This window comes from Camelus dromedarius, chromosome 20 (genome assembly GCF_036321535.1).
Source record: "Camelus dromedarius isolate mCamDro1 chromosome 20, mCamDro1.pat, whole genome shotgun sequence".
Classification (NCBI taxonomy): domain Eukaryota; kingdom Metazoa; phylum Chordata; class Mammalia; order Artiodactyla; family Camelidae; genus Camelus; species Camelus dromedarius.
This window is the reverse complement of record NC_087455.1, coordinates 2,225,122-2,247,403: the sequence shown is the minus strand read 5'-3', so window position 1 is coordinate 2,247,403 and position 22,282 is coordinate 2,225,122. Positions and strand designations below refer to the sequence as shown.

Below are 22,282 nucleotides of genomic sequence, written 5' to 3'. Positions count from 1 at the left end.
TGACTTGGTCGCGTCCTGGGGCAGCAACTGTGACTTCCACCGGTGGCAGACACAGCCCTGCTGGCGCTGCTGTGGTTAGTGGGCAACATTCGGGCGTGGGCTGGGGTGGGGTTGCTACTCTGCAGCTCGAGCTGAGGGAAGAGGCAGACGCACTTCCTCCTGGCCGTGCTCACTCACCCCGACTTCCATCTGTGCACCCCCGGTCGGATGCTTCGGGGCTCCCCTCACCTCCTCGGGGCCTCTAAGCCTCAGGTGGCCTGGCCCCTGCTGACCAAAACTCACCCTAGCCCACAGCCCTGGCCTCGGTGCCTTCCCCATGCTCTGGCCACACGCAGCCTCTCTCCATTCTGGCCCACTGTGCTCACTGTTTTGGCTCACCTTTGCCCCCGACGTGCCCTCTGCCTGCGGGGTCCTTCCCTTCCCACCCTGCAACCTTCTCAGTCCTCACTCAGGTGAAGGCCCCCCATCCCTGACCTCCGATGCCCCCAGCAGAGGCAGCCTCCCCTGTCTGGGCCCGCCCTCGTCCCTGGACTGTCCCTTTCTGTCGACTGGTCTCCCTCCTATCGGGAGGGGCTCCCTCCACAGAGGGCAGCGACAGAGTAGGGGTGGGGAACTTGTGAGACCCCGTCACAGGTGGCTACAAAGGAGGTTCTCTCAGTGGGAAGGAGGGCAGGTCCCGCCAGGCCACAGCCTGTTTCCTCACCAGTGCCCTGTGGTGTAGCATTCATGGTCCCCTTGCCACCAGGCTGCACTAGCCTCCCCTACTTGTCCCCAACCACTGTGATCCCTAACAATGACCAGCCCTCGAGCCTCTGTGTTCCTGGAGGATGGCCCACCCTTGGTTCAGGCCCTCCCCGCCTCCTGTGGGGCACCCTCCTCCGTCCACCCTCTGCCCCCTGTGCCGCCCCTGCCCTGCCCCGCCCCGCCCTCACCGACAGCAGGAAATGCAGCTCGTCGGGCGTGGGGTTCTGCGTGATGAAGCTCTGCAGCATCTGACCCAGCGCCTCCAAGGTCTTGTTGTAGAGGGTCTGCGCAGGGATGCGGGGCAGGTCAGGTGGCCGCCAAGCCCCAGGGGGATGGAGGTCTGTGGCCTGCTGAGGGGCCCGAGTCCCCGGCCTCTCCATGCCCATGATGCCCGCTTCCCGCCCTGGAGAAATCTGACGTCCCTGGGCCAGGTTGCACACCAGCGAGCTCCCACCAGGCCCAGGAAGACCCCCACCGTCCCCACTGGGCAGCTGGGGAGAGTGGGTGGGGGCAGTCTGGGATCTGCCCCAGGACACAGATTTCTCGGTGGCCGAGGCAGGTTCATGTCCAAGTTCGCAGGCGTGCGGCTGCACAAGACCTGGCTCGGGGAGCTCTGTGTGCTCCATTCAACGCTCTATTGTCGCCATCCGGAGATTCTCAAAAACTTATGAACAGAGGCCCCACATTTTTGTTTTGCCCTGGTCCTGATTCCCAGGTGTCCCACAAGAGACCCCCAATCTTTGCTGCTTGGCTTGTCAGGGAGGGAGGGGCCACAAGGTGTACCCATTGGAGCAGAGCCCTGGGTGCTGGCCATCAACTCCCTGAGGGGCTCACTTCAGCTCTCTGAGCCCATCTTTGTCACCTGAGAACTGGGCTGGAGCCAGGGTAGAGGTGGACACGGGATACGAATGAACAGGACCCCCAGCCCAGCGCCTGGCTCCGTGGAGTCGCACTCCTGAGGGGAGTCAGCCGTGAGGTCGTCATCTAGTAATGGGGCACCCTGGGCCCCTTCTGGAGGGCTGCTGCAGTGGCATTGCCCCGGGTCCAGAGGGTCCCTCATTCTCACCCCATACCCAAGGTGCTTATCTGTGAGGTTCCGGCCTGGACCCAGCCTGGACGTGTGGCGTGAAGACCAGCGCCCCAGGGGCAGGGGTGGGGTTCAACCCTGACTCTCCCTTGACACATCCATTTCTCTGAGCTGCTTTCCTCACTCTCTGGGCGGCTTGCTGCTGGGAAGGTGAGCTAATGCTTATTATACTGGGCCTGGCACACAGCAGGTGCTCGGTTAACGTCGGCTCCCGCCCTTTGCGCTGACACAGGGCGCCAGGCGCTGGCGGGCCTGGGGACGGCGGGCACTCGCCCCCTGGTGGCGGCTGCCCACAATGGCAGCTTCTCCCTGCCGTGCGGAGTCCCTTTAACCCAGGAGGGGATGGGTGTCCGGCCTGGGGAGTGGAGAGTGCATCAGAGCTCCTTCCTCCAGCCACTAGGGCAGCAGAGGTGGCTGCGTGGCTGACACTGAGGCTGCATGCTCCCAGTGCCTGCAGGGAAGAAGGGAGGCCATTTACACTCCTATTTATAGAGCATCGCTCTTCACCAGACGCTGAAACCCTGTGTCTCCTCTCACCCTGAGTGCTGGGCACCTTTAGCACTAGGATGATCACTCCCACTTTACAGGTGGGCAGATGGAGGCTCAGAGCACTTAAGAAACATGCCCAGGGTCCTCCGGCCCTGGCCTGGGGGTGACCAGCGGCGCTGCCCGTCCAGCCTGCCCCTTCCAAAGCTGAGAGCAGCAGACAGAGCTGGACAGCCTGTCTGAGGAGCCCCTCTCGAAGGGGTGCAAGTGCCAGGCTCGCACCTGTATGTTGGGCGGCTCCAGATAGAGGCAGGTGTGCTTCTCTAGGACTTCCAGTAGCGGCAGGGACAACACACTGCGGAGGCTGATGGTCAGAAGCCGAGATTTCTTTTCCAAGTCCAGGGGTGGCCTCAGCTTACTGTGCGGATGGAGGGCAAAGGTGGTGAGGGAGGGGCAGGGGCGGGATGGGCAGTGACTGGGAAGGGGCCACCTGCCAGGACAGAAGTTGGCGAGCCTGGAGAAGTGGAGCCTCGAGAAGTGGAGCCTCTCAGAACACTTCTGCTTTTGCCCAGAGGCTCACAGGCACACTTCTGCCTCCCGGCCTTTCCCCCCCAGGGCTGTGAGGGCTTCTGGGCAGGATTTGTAAGGGCCCGGGCCTGGCTGGGAGCAGGACTTGAGAAGCCCTGAGCCCGGCTCCCTTTGCAGGGCGGGCTGGTCTTGCCCCAGCCCTGGTTACACCTTTGGGAACTTAGCAGCTCTGTGCTGGCCAATGATGCTAACTTTCTATCTTTGAGGTGGGAATGAATAATAATACCGTGTATTGGGTGCCTCCTATGTGCCAGTGTCGCCAAGCACTTCACCTGGGGTAGGGCTGCTGGGCCATCCCAAGACCTGGCGGTTTTTCCTGTTTTATATGACCCTCCCCTGAATCCGCTTCCCTTCTGGGTGGCACCCCATCTCTCTCCTCCCCTTATCCTCGAACCCCTAGAAGGATGGTCTGCACTGACCCCCCCAGCTCTCCCTGCCCCCTTCAAATCCTCCCAACCAGACTTTCACCCTGAACATCCCCTGCTCCCGGCCTGTCACGGGTGGTCTCCGCCTGGCAGTTCTGAGGCCTGGCGGCCGCCAGTAGCTTTGAGGAACTGATCACCTGCTCCTTGGAATGCTCCTTCCCCGCCCCCGGCTCACCACCACTCCCTGCCTCCCCAGCGCTCCTGCTCCGCCTCCGCCACTGGCTCCGCCCCTTTCCTCACCCTCTCCGCACTGGGTGCCCCAGCCCAGGCCTTAGTCCTCTTCTCCTTCCCATCCCTGGCCTAAAATGCCATCTGAATGCTGATGATCTTGACCTTGGGTCTGCAGTCTGGGCCTCACCTCATCTCCAGACTCACTGCCCACTGAGTGGTCCCGTCAACTCACCATGGAGAAGCCAGACATCTCTCTCAAATATGATTTCCACAAAGGCCCCTCCTGTATGACCTTCCCTGTGACCCTGGGGCCTCATCTGGAACCCCATTTCTCACTCATGCCACTCCAGCCACTCTGGCCCTTTGCTGGTCCTCCAGCCTCAGGGCCTTTGCACTTGCCTTCCCCTTGGCTGGGTACCCCAGGGCTCATTCTCTTACCTTTGGGTCTTTGTTCAGTCTCTTAACGGAAGCCTTAGGGTGCTGGGCACACCAGAGGTGCTCAGTCACTCAATCCTCAGTCAACAGATTCTCCTTGACTCAGCACTAAGTCTCACTTAGTCCTCAGCTCTGTGAGGGTTTGTATTCCCTCCCTGTCTTGTTACCCCCGCCTCATTTTTCTTCATTACCTTCATCAGTCCCTGATATGTGTGGCTTGCTCATTCTGTCCCCATCCCCAGATGTCAGCTTTTAGAGAACAAGGACCGTCCCTGCTGGTTCACAGCTGGTCCCAGAACTCAGAACAGTGCCTAGAGCACCATAGGTGCTCAGCAGTTACTTATGGAATGAGCGAACCAGGAATCTGAGGCTTGCAGAGGTGAAGTACCTGGGTGGAGTTGGGATTTGAACCTGGCCTCCCTGCTCTGGGGAAGGCCCACCCAGCTCCACTTGCCACCCTGCCCAGGGCAGTACTGGGCCCGGGGGGTGCATGACGGTGGCCTGCACTCCCTCTGCAGTCTGAGAGCAGGCAGCCCTGAAGTCCCTGCCCTCCACTTCCTCTTCAGGCTCCCCTTGTCGCCGCCAGTGTAGGGAGGCTGGTACAGCCTTGCCCTACCCGCAGCCGCACAGCTAAATCAGGACCCACCCTTCACCCAGGAATCCCTTCACCCTCTGGGCTCTGGCCTCCCTCCCGTCCCTGGGATGCTGGATGGAGTCCAGTTTCCCTTTGCACTTCCTTCCCCAACTTCTGGAGTTTGCTCTAGACTCTGCCTGTGGCTGGGGTCTTACCATGAATGACGCTCTGACCTTGAGTGTCTGGGGAGGTCAGCTGACTCTGGGGTCACCCAATGCTCTGGCCGCCATAAGCTGCCACTTGCCCCCACACTGTGGCCTGCGCTGGCTCAGGCCCGACCCCTGTCCAGCAGGGCCTTGATGTCTGATCTCTCCTACTTCACTGTCCTGCTGGTACCAAGCCTGAGTGGGGAAGCTGCGTTTGACGCTGAGGACCCTGTGTGGGGCTGGGGGGCCTACCAGAGCCTGGAGATGATGTGGATGGTCTGCTGGCGGGTCGACGTGCACAGGGTGTCTTGGGGTTCCTTCTCCATCAAAAGCTGCAAATGCCCAGGTGAAGGCTGAGTCACTCACGCCTGGGCCTGTCCCACTTCTGACCAAGTCTCACCCCTGTCTAAAGGCCTTGGTGGCCAGCCCCTCTGTAACCCACTGGACTGTGCTCTAGCTCCCCACCTACCGGGGGCCGTGGCTCCCACTCAGAGAACTCGAGCACAGACTTTGGAATCAGATGGGTCATGTCTGAATCCTGGCTGCCCACATGCTAGCTGCATGACCTTGGGCAAATCTCCAAACTGCGCTGAGCTTTGTTGACCCACAGCTACCACGTTGCCCGTGTGTTACATGTGAAGCAAGGCATGCAAAGCAGTGAGTCCCAGCAGGAGCCCAGTGAGAACTGTTCTTACTGTCATACTATCACTATGATAACTCTCTATCACTCGTGCACGTCCTCCCCTACCCCAGGCGTCCTGGGGGCCCCAGGTCTCTAGTAACCAGTGGCCTGAGCTAGGCCAGTATTAGCAGAAGGGGTGGTGCTGGTCTTTCTGGGTCTCAGCCTCATCAGCTGTGAGGTGGAGGTACCTGGCCAGCTCAGGATCATGGTAAGAACCAAGCGGTGTGGGCGATGTGGACGTGTGTCCAGGTGGGAAAGCCCGTGAGGGGCTGGTACATGCTCTAGGAGTCCAGTCTGCCACCCCTCTCCCAGTGGGCGCCTCCCCCGGAGGCCACCGCTCTGAGGGAGGTGCCCCTCCGCCCCGGGGAAGCCCCCCCTCCACCCCAGGACCTTGCGCTCACCATCAGACACTCGAGGAGCTCGGAGGTCTGGGAGAACTCGTAGCTTTGCGCCCCTTCGCTGCGGCTGATGGCCCCCACCAGCATGAGGACGCCCGCGAGGAAGCTCTGCTTCAGGGTCTCGTCCTGGCATGCGGTCAGGCGGCGGGGCAAGGGGGTGGGGCCGGGGGGGCAGGAGGGCACAAGAGTCGTGGTCACACGTGGCAGCAGGGCCATGGCCAAGGGGGTGAGTAGAGACCTTCAGGTGGGGTCGCACACATGGGCTTTGTTTTTGTGGGGGACCCCTGTGATATTTTTTGAGAATGTGAATACACTGATGACACTTAAGCATCAGGAGGTGCCTGTAGGGAGCCCGGTGTCCAGCTTCGTGTGATGCGTGGCTACCCCAGGTCCAAAGGCCTCAGCTCTGCAGTGGCCCCATGGGGCTGCCTGGCCCCTCAGTTTTGGGGTGAGGCCCCGGCACAGGGTGTGTCAGGGGACTGTTGTCACAGGGAGTGATGGGAGTTCCTCTGAACTTCCAAACCCCTGAGTAAAAACCCAGGGTTTGCTTTAAGGGGAGAAGTGGGGTTAAGGTGGGTCATCACAAAGGCCCCCAAAGCTTCAGGTGGGAAGGACGGATGAGGAGGGAGGGCAATGGGGAGGCTCGGCTCAGCTCTGCATGATTCCAGGGTGGGTGGGAGGTGGGAGGTGGGCTTCAAGGCCCTGGAAGGCCTGGAACTCAGACTCAGACTCTGGCAGGGCCCCGGGCTGTGATGAGGCTGGGCTCCGGGGCAGCAGGGGTCCTACCCAGGAGCTGCAGTGGAAGTAGAAGATCATGCGCGACAAGATGTTGTCCACCCATGGGAGGATGTGGGCCTTGGCCTTGGCCGCCATCTGCCCGTAGGCCAGGAGGATGGTGCTGCTGGCCCACTTCCACCTCAGGTCCTCCGAGTTCTGCGCACAGGCGGGTGGGGTGGGGCAGGTCAGGAGCACCAGGGCCCTGCTGAGCCCTCCGCCGGGGGAGCAGTGACCGAAGGTGCCCCAGGCCCTCGTGGGGTCCTGGAGGCAGGGTGTTCTGAGGGCTGGTGGGCCTCAGTCTGCCTCACTAGGAAGGTAGGGAAAATGGAATTTCCCCCCCTGGGGGTTGGGAGGGGCCTTATGGGGTGACCTAGGGCTGTATGCGGGGATGCTTGGCTCTGCCAGAACAGGCTGGAGTCCAAGCCCCTCACCCTCCCGGCCTCATCATCGCCCCTTCCCCAGGAGCCCAGGGCCTGTCCCCTTTTTCACCCTGCCTCAGGCTGCTGGGGGCCTGGGAGGGTTGTTCCTGGACCCAGACCCAGAGACATGGCGATGGGACACCTGGAGCTTTGGCTCCAGGCAAGACCCAGAGAGCTGGGAAGGACACGTGGGACATGCCCGGTGTCACCCGAGGACACCACTGCCATCAGTGATGAGACCCCCTATGAGGGTCTGAGAGGCGGGTCGCAGACCCTGCTCTGCCGCCTGCTGGCGGCAGGACGCCCGGGAGGCGGCTGGCCGGCCACCCCTAGGCCGCCAGCTTTCCTTAGGGCTCTTCCCCCGCTGTCCTGCCCAGGCTCCCTTTCCACAGTCCCAGGCGCTGCTTCTGCCCGTGGGCGTCATCCGGGGGCCGTGAGGGCGGGGGCCGCTCCGCTCATCAGCGGGGGCCCAGGGCTGACCGCTGGCCCTTGTCTCGTGCTCTGGATGAGGCCCAGGATCAAACAGCCACTAAGGAACACACAGCAGGTGCCACAGCCGTGCCGGGAGCTGTCACCCGAGCACCCACTACGTTGGCCTCCCAGCCAGGCTCCCTTCCATCCCAGCAGCTGTGAGGAGGAGTTGCTATTCAAGAGGAGGAAACTGAGGCACAGGGGTCACACACAGGTGGGCACAGAGGCGGGAACAAAGCTCAGGACGCATGGTCCAAAGCCCCTTCCCCTAATTCGCCCCAGAATCCCCCTCCTCAGAGGCCTAGACCTTCACGGAGGGTTGGGTCCCATTGTCCCAGTCCCTGGCCAAGGCCCCCGACCCCCAGGGAGCCAGTACCTTAGGGGAGAAGCTGTGCAAGCTCCACTTGACAGGCGTGCTCCGGCCAAACTGCTCCAGGACGGCCCAGACATGGTCCAGGTGGCGGGCTGCAGCCAGCCCCACCGTGAGAGCGATGCCCTGCGGGGGCGGGGGCCAGGGTCATGGAAGCTGGGTGGCTGAACCAGGCCTGCCCCTCACCTGGGGGTGTGGAAACTGAGGCCCAGAAAGGGAGGGGACTTGTCTGAGGTCACAGGGCATCTGCTTCCCACCCCTACCCTCTTGAGGACATGCATCTCTGAGCCCACCCTCGTGGGCATCTCTTTATAGGGGCTGGCAGTGGGGGTGGGGCAGGAGGGAGAGGTGACTCCTTAGAGGTCTGTTACCACTGCCACCGCCCCCACCCAGCTCTGGGCAGACCTGTGCCAGAGGTGGGAATGAGAGTCCAGGAAATAGATGTGAGACAAGGAAGAGGACATAGCTGTGGTGGACTCAGAGTGTGACCAGAGTCGGGGCTCAGGGTGTGACCAGGATCAGGCTAATCCTATGGTCGGGGTCAGGAGGTTGGGGGATGGGGTGGGGGCTAGGTCCTCACCTCCCTTTGCTTGGGCCACTGGTGGGACGTTTCCAGGAGGGTCCTCAGGTGTGTCCTAACTGTGGTGCTATTGTCCTCAGCTTGAAGGATCAGCCCATAGTAGAGGAACAGGAAGGCCTAGGGGAGGGTTCAACTTCTTGTCCTGAGCCTGACCCCTCCTCGCGTCCACCCCTGTCCACCCCAGATGGTCTGCCACTTCCCCTGTCCAGGTTCCCTCGCCCTCCCTGGGCTCCGGCAGCCACCCTGCCCGCCCTGCTCTGGGACCATCAGCTCCCTGCTTGGTCGTGAAGCTTCAAGGGTGCGGCTTCAAGTCCTGCTGCCCAGGCCCTGCCCCTGTTTCTTTGGGGTCCCTCAGTTTCCTTCTGGGGCCCGATCTTGCTCTAGGCATACGTCCTGTGGACAGAGCCCCGGGCCTGTGCTGTGGGCAGCAGGGGTGCTTGTGGCCCACCTTCTCTGGGGGCTGCTCCTGGTGTATCTGGTCGGGCTTGGTCAGTGCCCCCAGCAGCTCCTTGGACCACGCATCTGTGTTCAGAAACTGGACCGACTTGATGGCTATCTGTGAGCAGATGGGCGTGGGCAGGGCTGAGCGGCCTCTCCCTCCATCCGGTGAGCTGGGAACCCGGCCTCCACCAGCCCTGGCGCAGCCCTGGCCACTCAGAGCCCTGACTCCACTGTCCTCTTGCCCCTTCCCCTCTTCTGAGGCTCCAGAGCCCGCTCTCTGATTTGTTTGCTAGCCTTCAGGGACAAGAAATTCATTTTTCAAGATTCACCTCCCTGGAGGTGTCCAAGGGGGAAACCTGGAAACTGGGAGCCTGACCATGTCCCCAGCACCAAGCCAGGGCTCAGCCGTCAAAGATGCTCAGTGAGTGTCCGCTGAGGGTGGCCCCCCTAGGGTGTGGATGCTGGCGGGGGCTTGTCCGGTTTGCCCACAGCTGTCTCTCCAGCACCTAGGACAGCGCCTGGCAAGTAGCTGACACTCTTAATAAAGGAATGAATCAAATACATGAAGGAAACATCTCTAAACATACAGTGCTGTTGCGTGTTCCAGCAAGTTCGCTCCTCTTTTTCTGCTACGGTTTTTATTATTTCATTTCTTCTGCCTGGTTTCAGTCGGACAGGCTGTTCCTTCGCTAGTTTCCTCAGGTGGACGAGCCAGTCATTGACTTTCGGTATCTGGGGAGGGAATTGGTCTGCCTGGTACAGGCTGTTTCCAGTTGGAGGCTCTTATGAACAAGGCTGCCAGGAACACGCTTGTATGTGTAATTTTGTGTACAAATGGTTCATGCCTCTGGGGTCAGTACCTAAAAGTGGAATTGCTGAGTCATGTGTTTCCCTTTATGAGAAAATGCCAGTTTTCCAAGGCGGTCTCACCCGCCCGCGAGCGGCGCGCCTCCCTGCCAGCTTGGTGGGTCGTCCTCCCTCCTCTGAGTTCCGTCTGTGGGACGGTGGGGGCAGCTCACCGCGTTTTAAGTTGGCATTTCCCTGAGGATTCAAGCTGCTGACCACTGTTTCTTTGGCTGATTGGTCATTCATGTCTTGCTCTGCGAAGTGCCTGTTTAACCCTTTTGTTCACTTTTGCAGCCGGGCCGTTGTCGGCTTCCTCACCGAGGTGTAGGACGTTCTCCATTTACTGACGACACACTCCCTTGGCAGATATGCTTACTGTGGCCGTGGCCATTTCCTCCATGTCTGTTGGCTTTCCTTTTTTTTTTTTTTTTTTGCTTTCCTCACTGTGTTGTTTGATGAGCAGATGCTTTAATTTAGATGAAATTAAATTTATCCATCTTTTCCTTTTTATGATGACTGCTTTCTGGGTCCTAAGAAATATTTACCTAACCCAAGGTTGGCAAGACTTTCCTCTGTGTTTTCTTCTAGAAACTTTTTTTGTTTTCATTTTTATATTTAGGCCTTGATTCCATCTGAAATTAATTTTTGTGAATGGTTCAAGGTAGGCATCAAAGTTCTTTTTTTTCCTCCTAGATATGCAATTGTTCCAGAACCATTTGTTCAAAAGACTTTCCTAATTGCATTGGTACCTTTATTCAAACTAACTAACTAACTAACTAACTAACTAACTAACTAACAAACAAACAAACAAACAAACTGACTACATATGTGTGGTTTTATATTGGAGTTTCTATTCTGTCCACTGATGTATTGGTTTAGTCTCTCTCAGCTCCTCGCCGTCTGGTTGGCTGTAGCTATATAGTAAATCTTAAAATCAGGTAGAATAATTCTCACAACTTTGTTCGTTTTCAAGACTGTTTTAGCTGTTCTAGGTCCCTTGAAATTTCCATATAAAATTTTAATATGTAGATTATATTTAACTTTATAATAAAGTCTGTTGGGATTTCATTGGCATTGCACTGAATCTATAAGCCAATTTTGGGGGAAATGACATCTTAACATTATTGACTCATTTTACCCATGATCATATATCTCCATTTATTTAGGTTTTCTTTAATCTCTTTTTGCAAAGTTTTGTAAAGATCTTGCATATATTTTGATAAATTTATCTTGGAGTCTTTTATGTTTTTAATGCGGATGTGTCATTGTTTTTTTTTTTGAACTTTGTTTTCCGGCTGTTTGTATTAGTATCTAGAAATTCAATTGACATTTGCATATTGATTTTGTATCCTGAGATCTTGCTAAAGTCAATTATTAGTGATTAATATTTCTAGCATTAAAGAAAACTTTTGTGAGATTTCCTGTGTATGCAGTTATGTTGTCTGCAAAGGAAGCTGGGTTTACATTTTCCATTGCAATCTGTATGTTTTTTTCCCCCTTCCTCTTACCTTACTGCAGTGGTTAGGACTTCAGTGCAATGTTGACCAGAAGTGGAGAGATGGACATCTTTGCCTTATTCTAGTCTTGGTGGGCAGGTTCATCACTATGTTAGTTGTAGCGTTTTATTTTTCTCTTTTTATTTTTTTAAACATTTTTTATTGAGTTATAGTCATTTTACAATGTTGTGTCAAACTCCAGTGTAGAGCACAATTTTTCAGTTATACATGAACATACATACATTCATTGTCACATTTTTTTTCCACTGTGAGCTACCACAAGATCTTGTATATATTTCCCTGTGCTATACAGTATAATCTTGTTTATCTATTCTGCATTTTGAAATCCCAATCTATCCCTTCCCACCCCTTGCCCCCTTGGCAACCACAAGTTTGTATTCTATGTCTATGAGTCTATTTCTGTTTTGTATTTATGTTTTGTTTTTGTTTTTGTTTTTTTTTTAGATTCCACATATGAGCAATCTCATATGGTATTTTTCTTTCTCTTTCTGGCTTACTTCACTTAGAATGACATTCTCCAGGAGCATCCATGTTGCTGCAAATGGCGTTATGTTGTCGGTTTTTGTGGATGAATAGTATTCCATTGTATAAATGGCCAATGATTTCATTAATCATATCTATTAATGAAGCCTCCAAAAAACCCCAAAGGACTGGGTTCTGAGAGTTTCCAGGTCGGTGAACATGTGCAAATTTTTTGGTATATTGCTGGATTTATTTTGCTAACATTTTGTTAAAGATTTTTGAGTCCATCCTCATGAAGAACACGGTCTATAGTTTTCTTGTAATGTCTTTTTCTGACTTTGGTGTCAGAGTTGTGCTGGCTGCATAAAATGATTTAGGAAGTGTTCCTTCTATTTTCTGAGAGAATCTGTATAGAATCTGTATTATTTCTTCCTCAGCTTGTGACAGAATTAACCAGTGAAGCATCCGGGCACAGAGCTTTCTTTGTGGGAAGGTTTTTAACTATGATTCCAATTTCTTTGCTGCAGGACTACTCAGACTTTCTGTGTCTTCTTGGGTCAGTTTTGTTTGTGCTTTCTAGGGGATTTGTGGCTTTCCAGGGAATTAGACTGCCTAATTTGTAGGAATCATTTTATTATCACTCCATGTCCAAATATCTTTTCTGATATTTAGTATTTTTTATTTTCTTGATCAGCCTATCAAGGAGGTTACCATTTTATCAGTTTTTGAATACCCGACTTTTGGCTTTATTCTCTGCTTTTCAAAAATCTCTCTATTTTTTGTCTGTTTAAAAAATTTCTTTGATTTCTACTCTAGTTTCATTATGTCCTTCCTTCTATTTACTTTGGGCTTTGTTGCTCTTTTTTGGGTGGCTTCTTAAAGTGGAAGTATAGGTAACAGTTTTTATACTTTTCTTCTTTCTAACATGGGCATTAAAATATAGATTTCTTTCTAAGTGTTGCTTTTGTTGAGCCCCACAGATTTCCACAGGGCGTACTTTCTTTATCACTCAGTTCAGAACCTTTCCTCATTTCCCTCGTGATCTCGCCTTTGCTCCGTCGGCTGCCTGGAAGCGTGTTGTCTGACTGCCAGAAACGCGGGATTTTCCGGAGTGTCCTTCTGCTGTTGACCTCTAATTTATGTTCTGGTCCCAGAATGTGCTCTGGTTGATTTCAATCCTTTTAAATTTATTGAAACTTGATATACGGCCCAGCAAATGATCTGTCTTGGTGAATGCTCTGTTTACATTTGAAAGGAATGTCAATTAGATCAATCGGGTTAATTACATTGTTCAAGTCTTCTGTATCCTTAGTGATTTTCTGTCTCATGTTTCTGTTAATTACTTGTGTGGCTGCTGCTGGTGGCGGCGGCACTATTTCTCCTAAATGCCATGGAATTACTACTGCCTGCTGCTACCATGCGGCGACAATAACTAACACGTAGCGAGGGCTCCTGTCTGTCCCGCGGTGACAAACGCTTTACACGGGTTGTTTCCTGTCATCTCACAGCAAACATTTGAGCTGGGGACTTATATTCCCACTGACATAAGAGGAAACTAAGGCACAGAGAGGCAAAGTAGGTCACCCAGGTCACACAGCTGTGACTGGCTGAACCTGGACTTGAACCCAGGCATGCCAGGGCCCCATGTCCCTGCTCCCAGCCGTGAAAGCCCTTCACGTGGGGCTTCAGTGCAGGCCAGCATCCTTCTTCTTTCCCTGCTCTCAGACCTGGCCTCTGCAACCTCTCTGGGCCTTCAGTGCGAGGGGAAGGGCCTTGTGTGTGCTGGACAGTTGTTCTGTGCCAGGTGTCTAGAGACCTCTCCGCAGGGACCAGTCTCATGACTGTGGTCAAGTGTCTCCCCTCCAAGCCTGTCTGCTTATCTGTAACAGTGGGCCTCTCCCTCCCTTCCCTCCCCCCTCCCTCTCCTCCTCCCTCCTCCCACCTCCCAGGGCTGCGCAGGTGCCCTCCCACGTTGGCTTGCTGCCTGCTGCCCTGTCGCCCCCCATGGTCCCCGCAGAGGGCCCTGGTGGCCAGGCTCTCTCCTTACCCGGGCCAACTGCTCTTCCCAGCATGCCTTCTCTCCCTCCTTGAATAGTTCCTCTGTGGAAGGGAGGCAGGGGCTCACTGGAGGCTGGACCCAATGTCCACGGCCAGGGCTGGGCCTTGGGCTCCGTCTCCCCCACCCCTGGGACAGGACTGAGTCAGGGTGAAGCTGTCCTGCCTCTACCCATCCTGGGTCCATGGGGGACGTGGGCTTGGAGGATGGTGGGCTGGACTTGGCTTGGGGTACAGAGAGCTGGGCTGGAGTTTGTGGCCTGCCACCTTTGCTGTGTGTGACTTCAGACTGGCCACGTTCCCTATCTGGGCCTCAGGCTCACCAATGGTGAATGGAGGGTTCCCTCTAGTCATGGTCACTTGGGATGTGCTGGGGTCTCCTCAGGGGTGGGAAAATGAGGCTCAGAGAGGGGCACATGGGGAGGCTGGAAAGCTTTTACGGAACTTTGGAAACCCAGTCTCAGAGGGAGGGGCTGCTTACCAACTCCTCCTCAAGGCCCCGAGGTGTAGACCCACCATTCCCTCCTCAAACTCCTATTATCCGTCAAGGCATGGCTCAGACTTGGCTGCCTCCTCCAGGAAGCCCTCCTTGATGGCCACCAGGGCAGCCCAGTACCTCCCCAGCTGGGCAGCAGTGAGCTCAGCTCATGCTTGTGAATGAATGAATGAATGAATGAGCGACTAACGCAAATTGGCCCTTGGCTCCCTGGCGAGTCTGTGGGCTCCGGATGGCAGGGCCAGGCATGTTTTGAACACTTAGTGTTTATTGTCTTGCATTAGCTGAGCCCTCCTCCTGGCAGGACCCCTCCCCATCAGTCCTTCCTCAGGGTCCTCAGAGACCCCAGGTGTCCAGACCTCTCAGTGACTCAGAGGCAGCAGCCACTGAGGAGCCACTGAGACCAGGACCCCGCACGCCTGTGATGTGCTGCCAGGTGACCTGGGCCTGTCACACGGCCTCTGTGAGCTTGGTCTCCCTGTCTGCCGGTGATCCAGGGGGAGGACCACGCGGCAGTGCTGGACTGCCTCCTGGACCCTCTCGCTCTGTCCTGGGTCTGTCCAGGCCTGTCGTTGAAGTGCTGGCAGCAGGGGCATGGGCTAGCTGGGACCTGCAGCACAGCTGGCCGCTGGTGTCCTATCCTGGGGGTACCGACATGGCCCAGGCCGGCCGAGGGGAGGTGGGCTGTGGGCACGCTCGGGCCGCAGCCCATTGCCTCTGGCATGAAGATGCTTCGCTGCTATGCAGCCGATGCTCGGTCCTGTGTGTGTCCTGCGGGGCAGCAGCCCTGCCGAGCCCCTCCCTAAGTCTTTCTCTATGACTGGCCCCACCCTGCCCTGCTGGCCTGGGGCCAGAGGGTGGCCAAACCCAGCCCCAAGGGCAGGACATACCGTTAGAGGTCAGGATGCCCATCACGTAGAGGAGGCTGCGGTGCGGGAAGATGCCCGTCAGGACCTCGGACTCCAGGTGCTGGGCCACCACCCGCCACGAGTGCTTGCAGACGGCCAGCAGCACGTTGCTGGCCGCGTCCTGGTACGCCTCCTCCAGCTCCTGGGAGGGGGCAGAAAGGAAGAGTGGGTGTTCACACTGGGCCTTGGCGTCTCACACGTGGTCCAGTTGGGTGGGCAGGACAGCTCCTGTCAGCTCAGTTTTTGGATAGAAAGCTGAGGCTGAGGAAGCCCGGTACACAGAGCTGGCCGGTGAAGCTCAGGTTCAGCCTCAGGACTCAGGACTACACGTGACTGTCAGCATTCCTGGTCCCCTGACCGCTCCAGAAACCCACCGTCATTCCTCCTGCTTCTGAGCCTTTGCTCGGGCTGTGCCTCTTGCCTGGGACACGGGTCCCTCTCACCTGTCTATCCAAATCCCAGCCCGCTTTCCACGCTCACTGCAAGGCCCGCACTCAGGAGGTGCGGCCTGAGGGCTCTAGCCGGTGGCAGCTCTTCCTCAGCCCTTGGTGGCTCAGGACACTGCCATGTCCTTTGAGTCTCAATCAGCAGAGACTCAGAACCAGAGTCTACGCTTCTGTCCCAGGTTCTCTGGCCTAAGGGGTCAGAGTGTCAGCTGCTTGGGGGCAGAGGCCCAGCTGGCCAGTCCCCGACCCTCCCTGGACCCTGGCCAGGCCACCGCCGGCTACGAGAAGGGTGCCCTCGGGGGCCTGGCTCTGTGTTGCCACAGGCAGCGCTTTCCTCAACCGGTGTGCTGGAATTTCTTTTGCTCTTGCTGCGGTTCTGAGTCCCCGTTCTCCGTTTCTCGGTGGGAGCCAACAGGTGAGTTCTATAACTGTTGGTGTGAGGGAGGCGCCTGGGCTGAGGCTGGGCGTCTGCCCTGCATTTGGTGGCATCTAAAAGTGAGGGGGTCTCTGGTCCCTCCCTAAGCGCCCTGGGATGCTGTTTGAATCATCGAATGAAATCCTTACATCATTTATAATGTATTGAAAGGGTGAATGTGATGGCTTCTTATCAAGATGGTGGATTGAATCTGATTTTGCTCTTGCAAAAAAAAAAAAAAAAGACCTCAACTACACTATCTTTAGGAGATTTTTAAAAAGGACAATAGCGACCATGTTCTGAAGCCGGAAAGCAGGAGGTGGAGAACTCTAAGCGGGCAGTGGGGCGAGCTGAGAACCAGTCCGCCTGCACGGCACACTCTCCCATTGTTTGCTGGAGACCCTGAGGGCCGCGTCTCCCAGGTGTGTGCAGCTGGGGAGGCGGGCTGAGGGGAAGGCGGCTTAGGAGGCAGTCAGGCGCTCGGACGTGTCCCCACTCTGCACACCTGGAGAGGCCAGGCTTGCACGCACGGGGGCAGACACTTCCGGGGCCAGGGCCTCCGTGGTGCTGCCTGTGGCCGGCCCAGGATCAGGGTCTTCTCTGGGAGATGTGGACGTTCCAGGAGGAAAGACACGGGGGAGGCGGCGTGGGGACCACAGCTCTAGAGCGGGCGCCCAACCCATCACCCGGCTGTGTGCTCAGACCGCCTTACTCACCCTAACCGCAGGCACACGGCCACGCAGAGAAGGCCGCGGACTTGGGAGGGACTAAAACCACACCCCAAGCCGTAAACCTGGTGAAACCCAGAGAAAGGCACTTGGAAGAAAGAGGCCCATCAGAGAGATGAAACTTGAAGAAAACAGTCTTTTCAACGTCCTGAGAGATAAGGCACTGCGTCAGTGAAGCTGCAAACAGGATGAAACGGGAACGTTCCAAGAACAGAAATCAAGATCTCTTGAAAGTAAAAGGCTCGCAGGCATGCACGGAAAGCTCAGTAGAAGGTTTGGAAGATCACAGATCTTCAGAGAGTGAACAAAGGGCGGAGAGACAGGAGAGAGAGGCGAGATGATGTTAGAAACCGTTGAAAGTCCCTCACCTGAGTGTCAGGCTTTCCCGGAGCCCAAGACAGAGAAACACAGGGACAATGTTATCAGTGAGTTAAGTCAGCGTTTCCCAGAAGGAAAGGACCGAAGCAGCCGGACTGCAAGGCTGCAGGACCGCCACCCCGCACAGCGGTTAAAGCAGCCCTGAGCCAGGCAGGCGCTGGGGATCACAGAGCGCAGGACGCCGGTGCCGCGAGCCGCCGGCACAAAGGCAGGTGCGGGTAAAGGAGCGGCATTCAGAGCTGCTCTGGAGTCCCTGCGGTGTCACCAGGGGAAGGAGGACAAGATGACAGCGATCAATGGCACGTAGTCCCTGGGAAACGGAACGGAGGAATTTGCAGAAACGCACGGTCTCAGGACTGTACTTCCCAAGCAAGCTTTCCCAGGGACCTACTGGAGGCAGCGTCTCAACACAAGAGAGTAAATCAGGAAGGGGGAAGGCTTGGGTGCAGGAGGTGGGGTCCCTGGAGGGAAGAGACAATGGCGGTCCCAGCCTGGCCTCCAGATCCTGAGATGCCGGAGGATGTGCTTTGCCGGCCTTGATCTGGGTGGTGATGCACCCGCTCTCCCCTGTGAGGCCCGGACCGACCCACAGAAGACCTGCCGCCCCTCACTGGAGAGCCGGTGTGCGCTGTGGTGTGTTTAGGAGCAGAGAGTGCAGAGCAGCCTGGCCTCGGTGCCCCGTGTGCCCCGGCCCTGCCGCAGGCTGTCCCGGAGGGGCTCCGAGTCACCCAGACACTGGCGGCCTTTGCTTGACCTGTGGCCCCCGGCAGCCCGGGTCCCTTCCGTCCCTGGCCCACAGCTCCGTGTGGTTAGTAGGCTGTGAACTCCACGAAGATGCCTTGTACTTTTAAAGTATGCCTGATTATGTTTCACAACCGTGAGTGAAAAGCTTTTTAAAATTAAAAAAAAAAAAAGAACGTTAGGAGGAACACACGCAGGGCACGTATGGACCTTGTTCCCTGCTTTTCCCTGCTACCCGCACTGCAGTGGCCCACGATGTCTTTGAGGGGAGCGTGGGGGCTCGCCACCGCTGCTGGTGGCCAGCTGGGCAGTTACTGCAGGGAAGTGTCCTAAAGTCTTGGAGCCTCGGTCCCTCCAGCTTCAAAAGGGGGTCACGAACCTCTGGCGGGAGGGCTAAATATGCCTGTTCCCGCTTTGTGGGGGTGGTGGCTGGGGCTCCTTCCACAGTGATAACCTTGGTGACAGTCACCGCTCTCCGACCACAACTTGCCCCGTGTTTATTACCGAGTCCACCAGGGGCATCCCTGGGTACTCTGTCTAAATAAAGGCTGCTGGCCCTCGAGTCCCTGGAGGAGAAGTCAGCCTAGACGGTTGCTGGGCCCCTGGCAGCCTTGACCGCTGTAGGGGCAGGGGTGGCAGGGGACATATGGTTCAGTGGCAAACCTGTGGTCTCCATCAGGTGGAGACCCAGAGACAGGCAGCCCGGGGTTGAGTGACAGTCAGGGGAGGGGTGGGACGCACACGGGGTGTGGATGCAGCCATGGGAACGGTGCGGAAGGTGGTGGTGGGGGAACCCAGAGCCCACATCCAGGCAGGGACTTGCGTGGGAAAGGGCTCTGAATGCAGCCGACGCTGCCTCTTCCACCTACAGGCTCTGCGGCCTTAGACCAGCAATGTGCTCTCTGAGCGTCCCCTTTCTCATCTGTAAAGTGGGTGCATGGGGTTGTCCCTCTGAAGGGGCTCATGATAACACAATGAGAAGAGGGTCAGAATTGCTAGGTCCACCAGAAGGCTGGGCACTCCTGGCGTTATTTGTGTCCCGTGGGGCGGCTGCCTGCGTCCTCGGAAGCCCTTGGGGGAGCGGCCTCTTTGCTGGGGCAGGGGGTGGGGGTAGGGGTCGGGGGGGCCCACCGTAGACTTGGTCATGTTCTCCAGGGCCAGCTGCATGAAGGTGGTCTCCCAGGTCTCCTCCATGAAGTCGCTGGCTTCAATGACGCTCTCCAGGACGTGGAGCAGCCGGAGCTTGTGCCGTGTGGAGATCTGTGGGTGGCAGAGGACAGAGGCTCAGGGATCTGTCACGTCTAACCACAAGGGGAGTTGCCAGGGGAAGCATCGGTGGGGGACAGTGAGGGGGCCAGCGGGGAGTGTGGATGCATTTGGCCATCACCCAACAGCCATGTAGTGAACATCTACAATGTGCAGGCCCGCGTAGTGAGCGCCTACGATGTGCAGGCCCTGAGCTAGGTTTTGCAGAGATGGATGGATAAAACTTTGTCCCTATCTTCAGGGAACTGCTATGGGATTTTAAAAGCATTCCACCTGTTCATTCGTTCATTCATTCATTCATTCACTCACTCATTCATTAAAAAACCAGACAGCACTTTCCCCCAGTCATCCCCCCAACCATCCACCCCTCTGTGACTTGAAGCAATCACTTCCCTTCCCTAAGCCTTGGTTTCCTCATCTCTGGGGTCACATCTTATCATGAGGCCATCAGAGGACGGTCAACACGTGTTGGCCCACTTTTCTCCCTCCCCCTTGGCTCACTGGATCTATGAGGAGACTGACTTGCCCCGAAGCACAGAGCTGCTGCCTGGAGGAACAAGATTGGAGCCCACTTTGGAATCCAGCCCGCCAACCCCCGTGCCTGCCCCGATGGCCCAAGCAGCTCCCACCTCCGGGTTGTCTACAAAGTAGTCGTGGATGGTCCCCAGCACCAGGCTGGGGGCCTCGTGAGCCATGTGCGTGATTTTCTTGATGATGGACTTCCGGCGGAGGGGGTCTGAGCCGTTCAGGTCCCGGAGCATCTTGAAGCAGATGGCTAAAGCGGATGGCAAGGAAGTGTGAGGTAGGTGTGCTGTGGGAAGGTCACATTGTGCCAGCCGGGCTGGGTGGGCAAGGAACGGGTGGGGCTGGGAAGGGAAAGAGTGATCTGAAAATGAGGACTGCGGACCTGAACACATTAAGAAATCCTGGGCCTCCTGGCTGCTCAGGTGGTCCTTGTGGGGCTCCAGAGAGGATGAGAAGCGGGAATGCGTGCAGGGAATGCATCCATGCTCACTCGTGCATGTTTCCACTCGCTCATTGACTCAATCTCCTTTTCATCTGAACTTTTATCCATTCATCTGTCATCCACCTATCCATTGCTCCTTTGTCCATCCACCCACACGTTCACCCGTATGTCCGTCTGTCCATCAGTCCATCTGTCTATGTAACTGCCTGCCCATCCTTAGGCTCATCCATCAATCCATCCAGTAATAAATTTATCCATCCAGCCACCCATCCATCTACCCACTATTCAGCCATTTAAAGAAACTGAACTATAGTTGATTACAAAGTTGTGTTAGTTTCAGGTATATAACAAAGTGATTCAGTCATACACATATATTTTTCAGATTCTTTTCTGTTACAGGCTATTACAAGATATTGAATATAGTTCCCTGTGCTGTACAGCAAATCCTTGATGTTTATCTGTTATGTATATAGTAGTGTGTGTCTGTTTATCTCATACTCTTAATTTATTCCCCCCCCACCTCTTTGGTAACCATAAGTTTGTTTTCTATGTCTGTGAGCCTGTTTCTGCCTTATAAATAAGTTCATTACTTTTTAGATTCCACATATTAGTGATATCATATATTTCTTTCTCTTTCTGACTTAGTATGATAATTTCTAGCTCCATCCATGTTTGTGCAAATGGCAATATTTCATTCACTTTAATGGCTGAATACTATTCCATTCTATATACACCACATCTTCTTTATCCATTTATCTATCGATGGGCATTTAGGTTGCTTCCGTGTCTTGCCTATTGTAAATAGTGCTGCTTATTCATCTGTTTTAAAATTCATCCATCCATCCACCTATCTGTTCGTAAATTAATCAACCATCACTCTATCCCTCTGTCTATTCATTCCTTCATCCTCCATCCAGCCACCCAGCACTTAATGATGTCCATTCACTGTGTGGTCACAGGGCTGTGTGGGAGGCTCAAAGGGGAGTCAGGGCCCAGCTCTGTTCTGAAGGAGCCTCCAGCCTGTATCAGTGGGTTTTAGTTCCGTGAGAAGGTTGCATAAAAGGCCCTGGGCACACAGAGAGGGGAGGGGCTATATACCCTGAATAAGATGGAGGGACAGTCAGGACTGGCTTCTCAGAGGAGGTGGCAATTTAACCTTTCCTGGAATTATGAGGGCAAGGCATCCTTTGAATGAAAGAAAAAGCATCCTGATGAGGGCGCCAGGCCTTAACTGCGGTTCTCAGGTGTGAAAAGATGTTGGAGGAGCGCGGAGGGCGAGCTGCGGCAGAGAACTGTTTGGCTCTGGGTTTTGCCTCAGGAGGCATGAAGAGGCCAAGGAAGATGGGCAGGAGTCTCTGGTGACGCCCCCCAGGCCCCGGAGGGTAGACTCCCTCTGGCCCCACCCCCAGGATGCCTTCAGGTGGAGGGACATGATGGGATCGGCTGGAATTGGACCACCTGCCCCTGCCCCACCTAAGTCCTGGGGCCAGGGGTCACCTGCATTGTATGCTTCCTCCAAGAATGTCTTGTGCTCCTGGGGCACCAGGGCAGCCTGGCTGCTCTGTGACTTGCAGAGCAGGATAGTGGTGGGGTGCATCTTTCTGTCCTTGCGGGCAGAATCCTGAGGCACCTTCATGAAAAACTGCTTCTTCGTGGATTCAGAGACGTGGGAGCAGATTCTGAAATGGAAAAGGGGTTCTGAGTGCATGCACCTGGGTGCCCTTGGGTATGTTCATGGATGCAGGTGTAGTAGACGCTGACAGTCACCCTGGTCTGGATGAGACTTGGCAACATCTTTCCATACACCCACCCTTCTGTTCAAGGGACTGGCTGAATCCTCAGAAGGGGGCAGGGGTCTGGAGGCCCCAGGGCCCTGCTTAGTGGGCAGCATCACCCATGGGCCTGGTTTCCCATCAAGCGTTGGTGGGACAGACGTGGCTGGAGGGATGTGGAGGGCTCAGGGTGTTCCATCCCCTGCTCCAGCTCTCACATTGACTTGGAGGAGCCAATCTTTTCAGGAACACACATGAGACTGCCCTGGCTACCCAGATATCATGCTGGGGGTCCTCAAGGGAGGTCGGGGAGCTGCAGGAGCAGGAGCCATGAAGCTGGGTGTGCAGAACCAAGCCCCATCTGTGCCCCAGGCCCTACTATCCTGGTACTTCAGATGCTCGTGTGAGAGAGACACTGAGAAGGAATGTGT

General features: G+C 55.8%; 1 protein-coding gene across 1 annotated transcript in view; it reads right to left on the bottom strand.

Moving 5' to 3' along the window:
• Positions 1 to 21,993, bottom strand: part of LOC105095127 (maestro heat-like repeat family member 5) — a 53,482-nt gene extending 31,489 nt beyond the window's left edge. The window contains exons 1-14 of the mRNA XM_064476651.1: positions 21,974 to 21,993; positions 21,577 to 21,758; positions 19,742 to 19,887; positions 18,978 to 19,106; positions 15,121 to 15,280; positions 13,727 to 13,779; positions 8,862 to 8,969; positions 8,414 to 8,530; positions 7,840 to 7,959; positions 6,583 to 6,729; positions 5,800 to 5,922; positions 4,969 to 5,048; positions 2,600 to 2,735; positions 933 to 1,235 (exon numbers count right to left, since the gene is read on the bottom strand). Coding sequence (XP_064332721.1) covers positions 933 to 1,235; positions 2,600 to 2,735; positions 4,969 to 5,048; positions 5,800 to 5,922; positions 6,583 to 6,729; positions 7,840 to 7,959; positions 8,414 to 8,530; positions 8,862 to 8,969; positions 13,727 to 13,779; positions 15,121 to 15,280; positions 18,978 to 19,106; positions 19,742 to 19,887; positions 21,577 to 21,758; positions 21,974 to 21,993 — 1,824 coding nt within the window. The remainder of the gene's footprint in view (positions 1 to 932; positions 1,236 to 2,599; positions 2,736 to 4,968; positions 5,049 to 5,799; positions 5,923 to 6,582; positions 6,730 to 7,839; positions 7,960 to 8,413; positions 8,531 to 8,861; positions 8,970 to 13,726; positions 13,780 to 15,120; positions 15,281 to 18,977; positions 19,107 to 19,741; positions 19,888 to 21,576; positions 21,759 to 21,973) is intronic.
• Between the last annotated feature and the right edge of the window lie 289 nt (positions 21,994 to 22,282).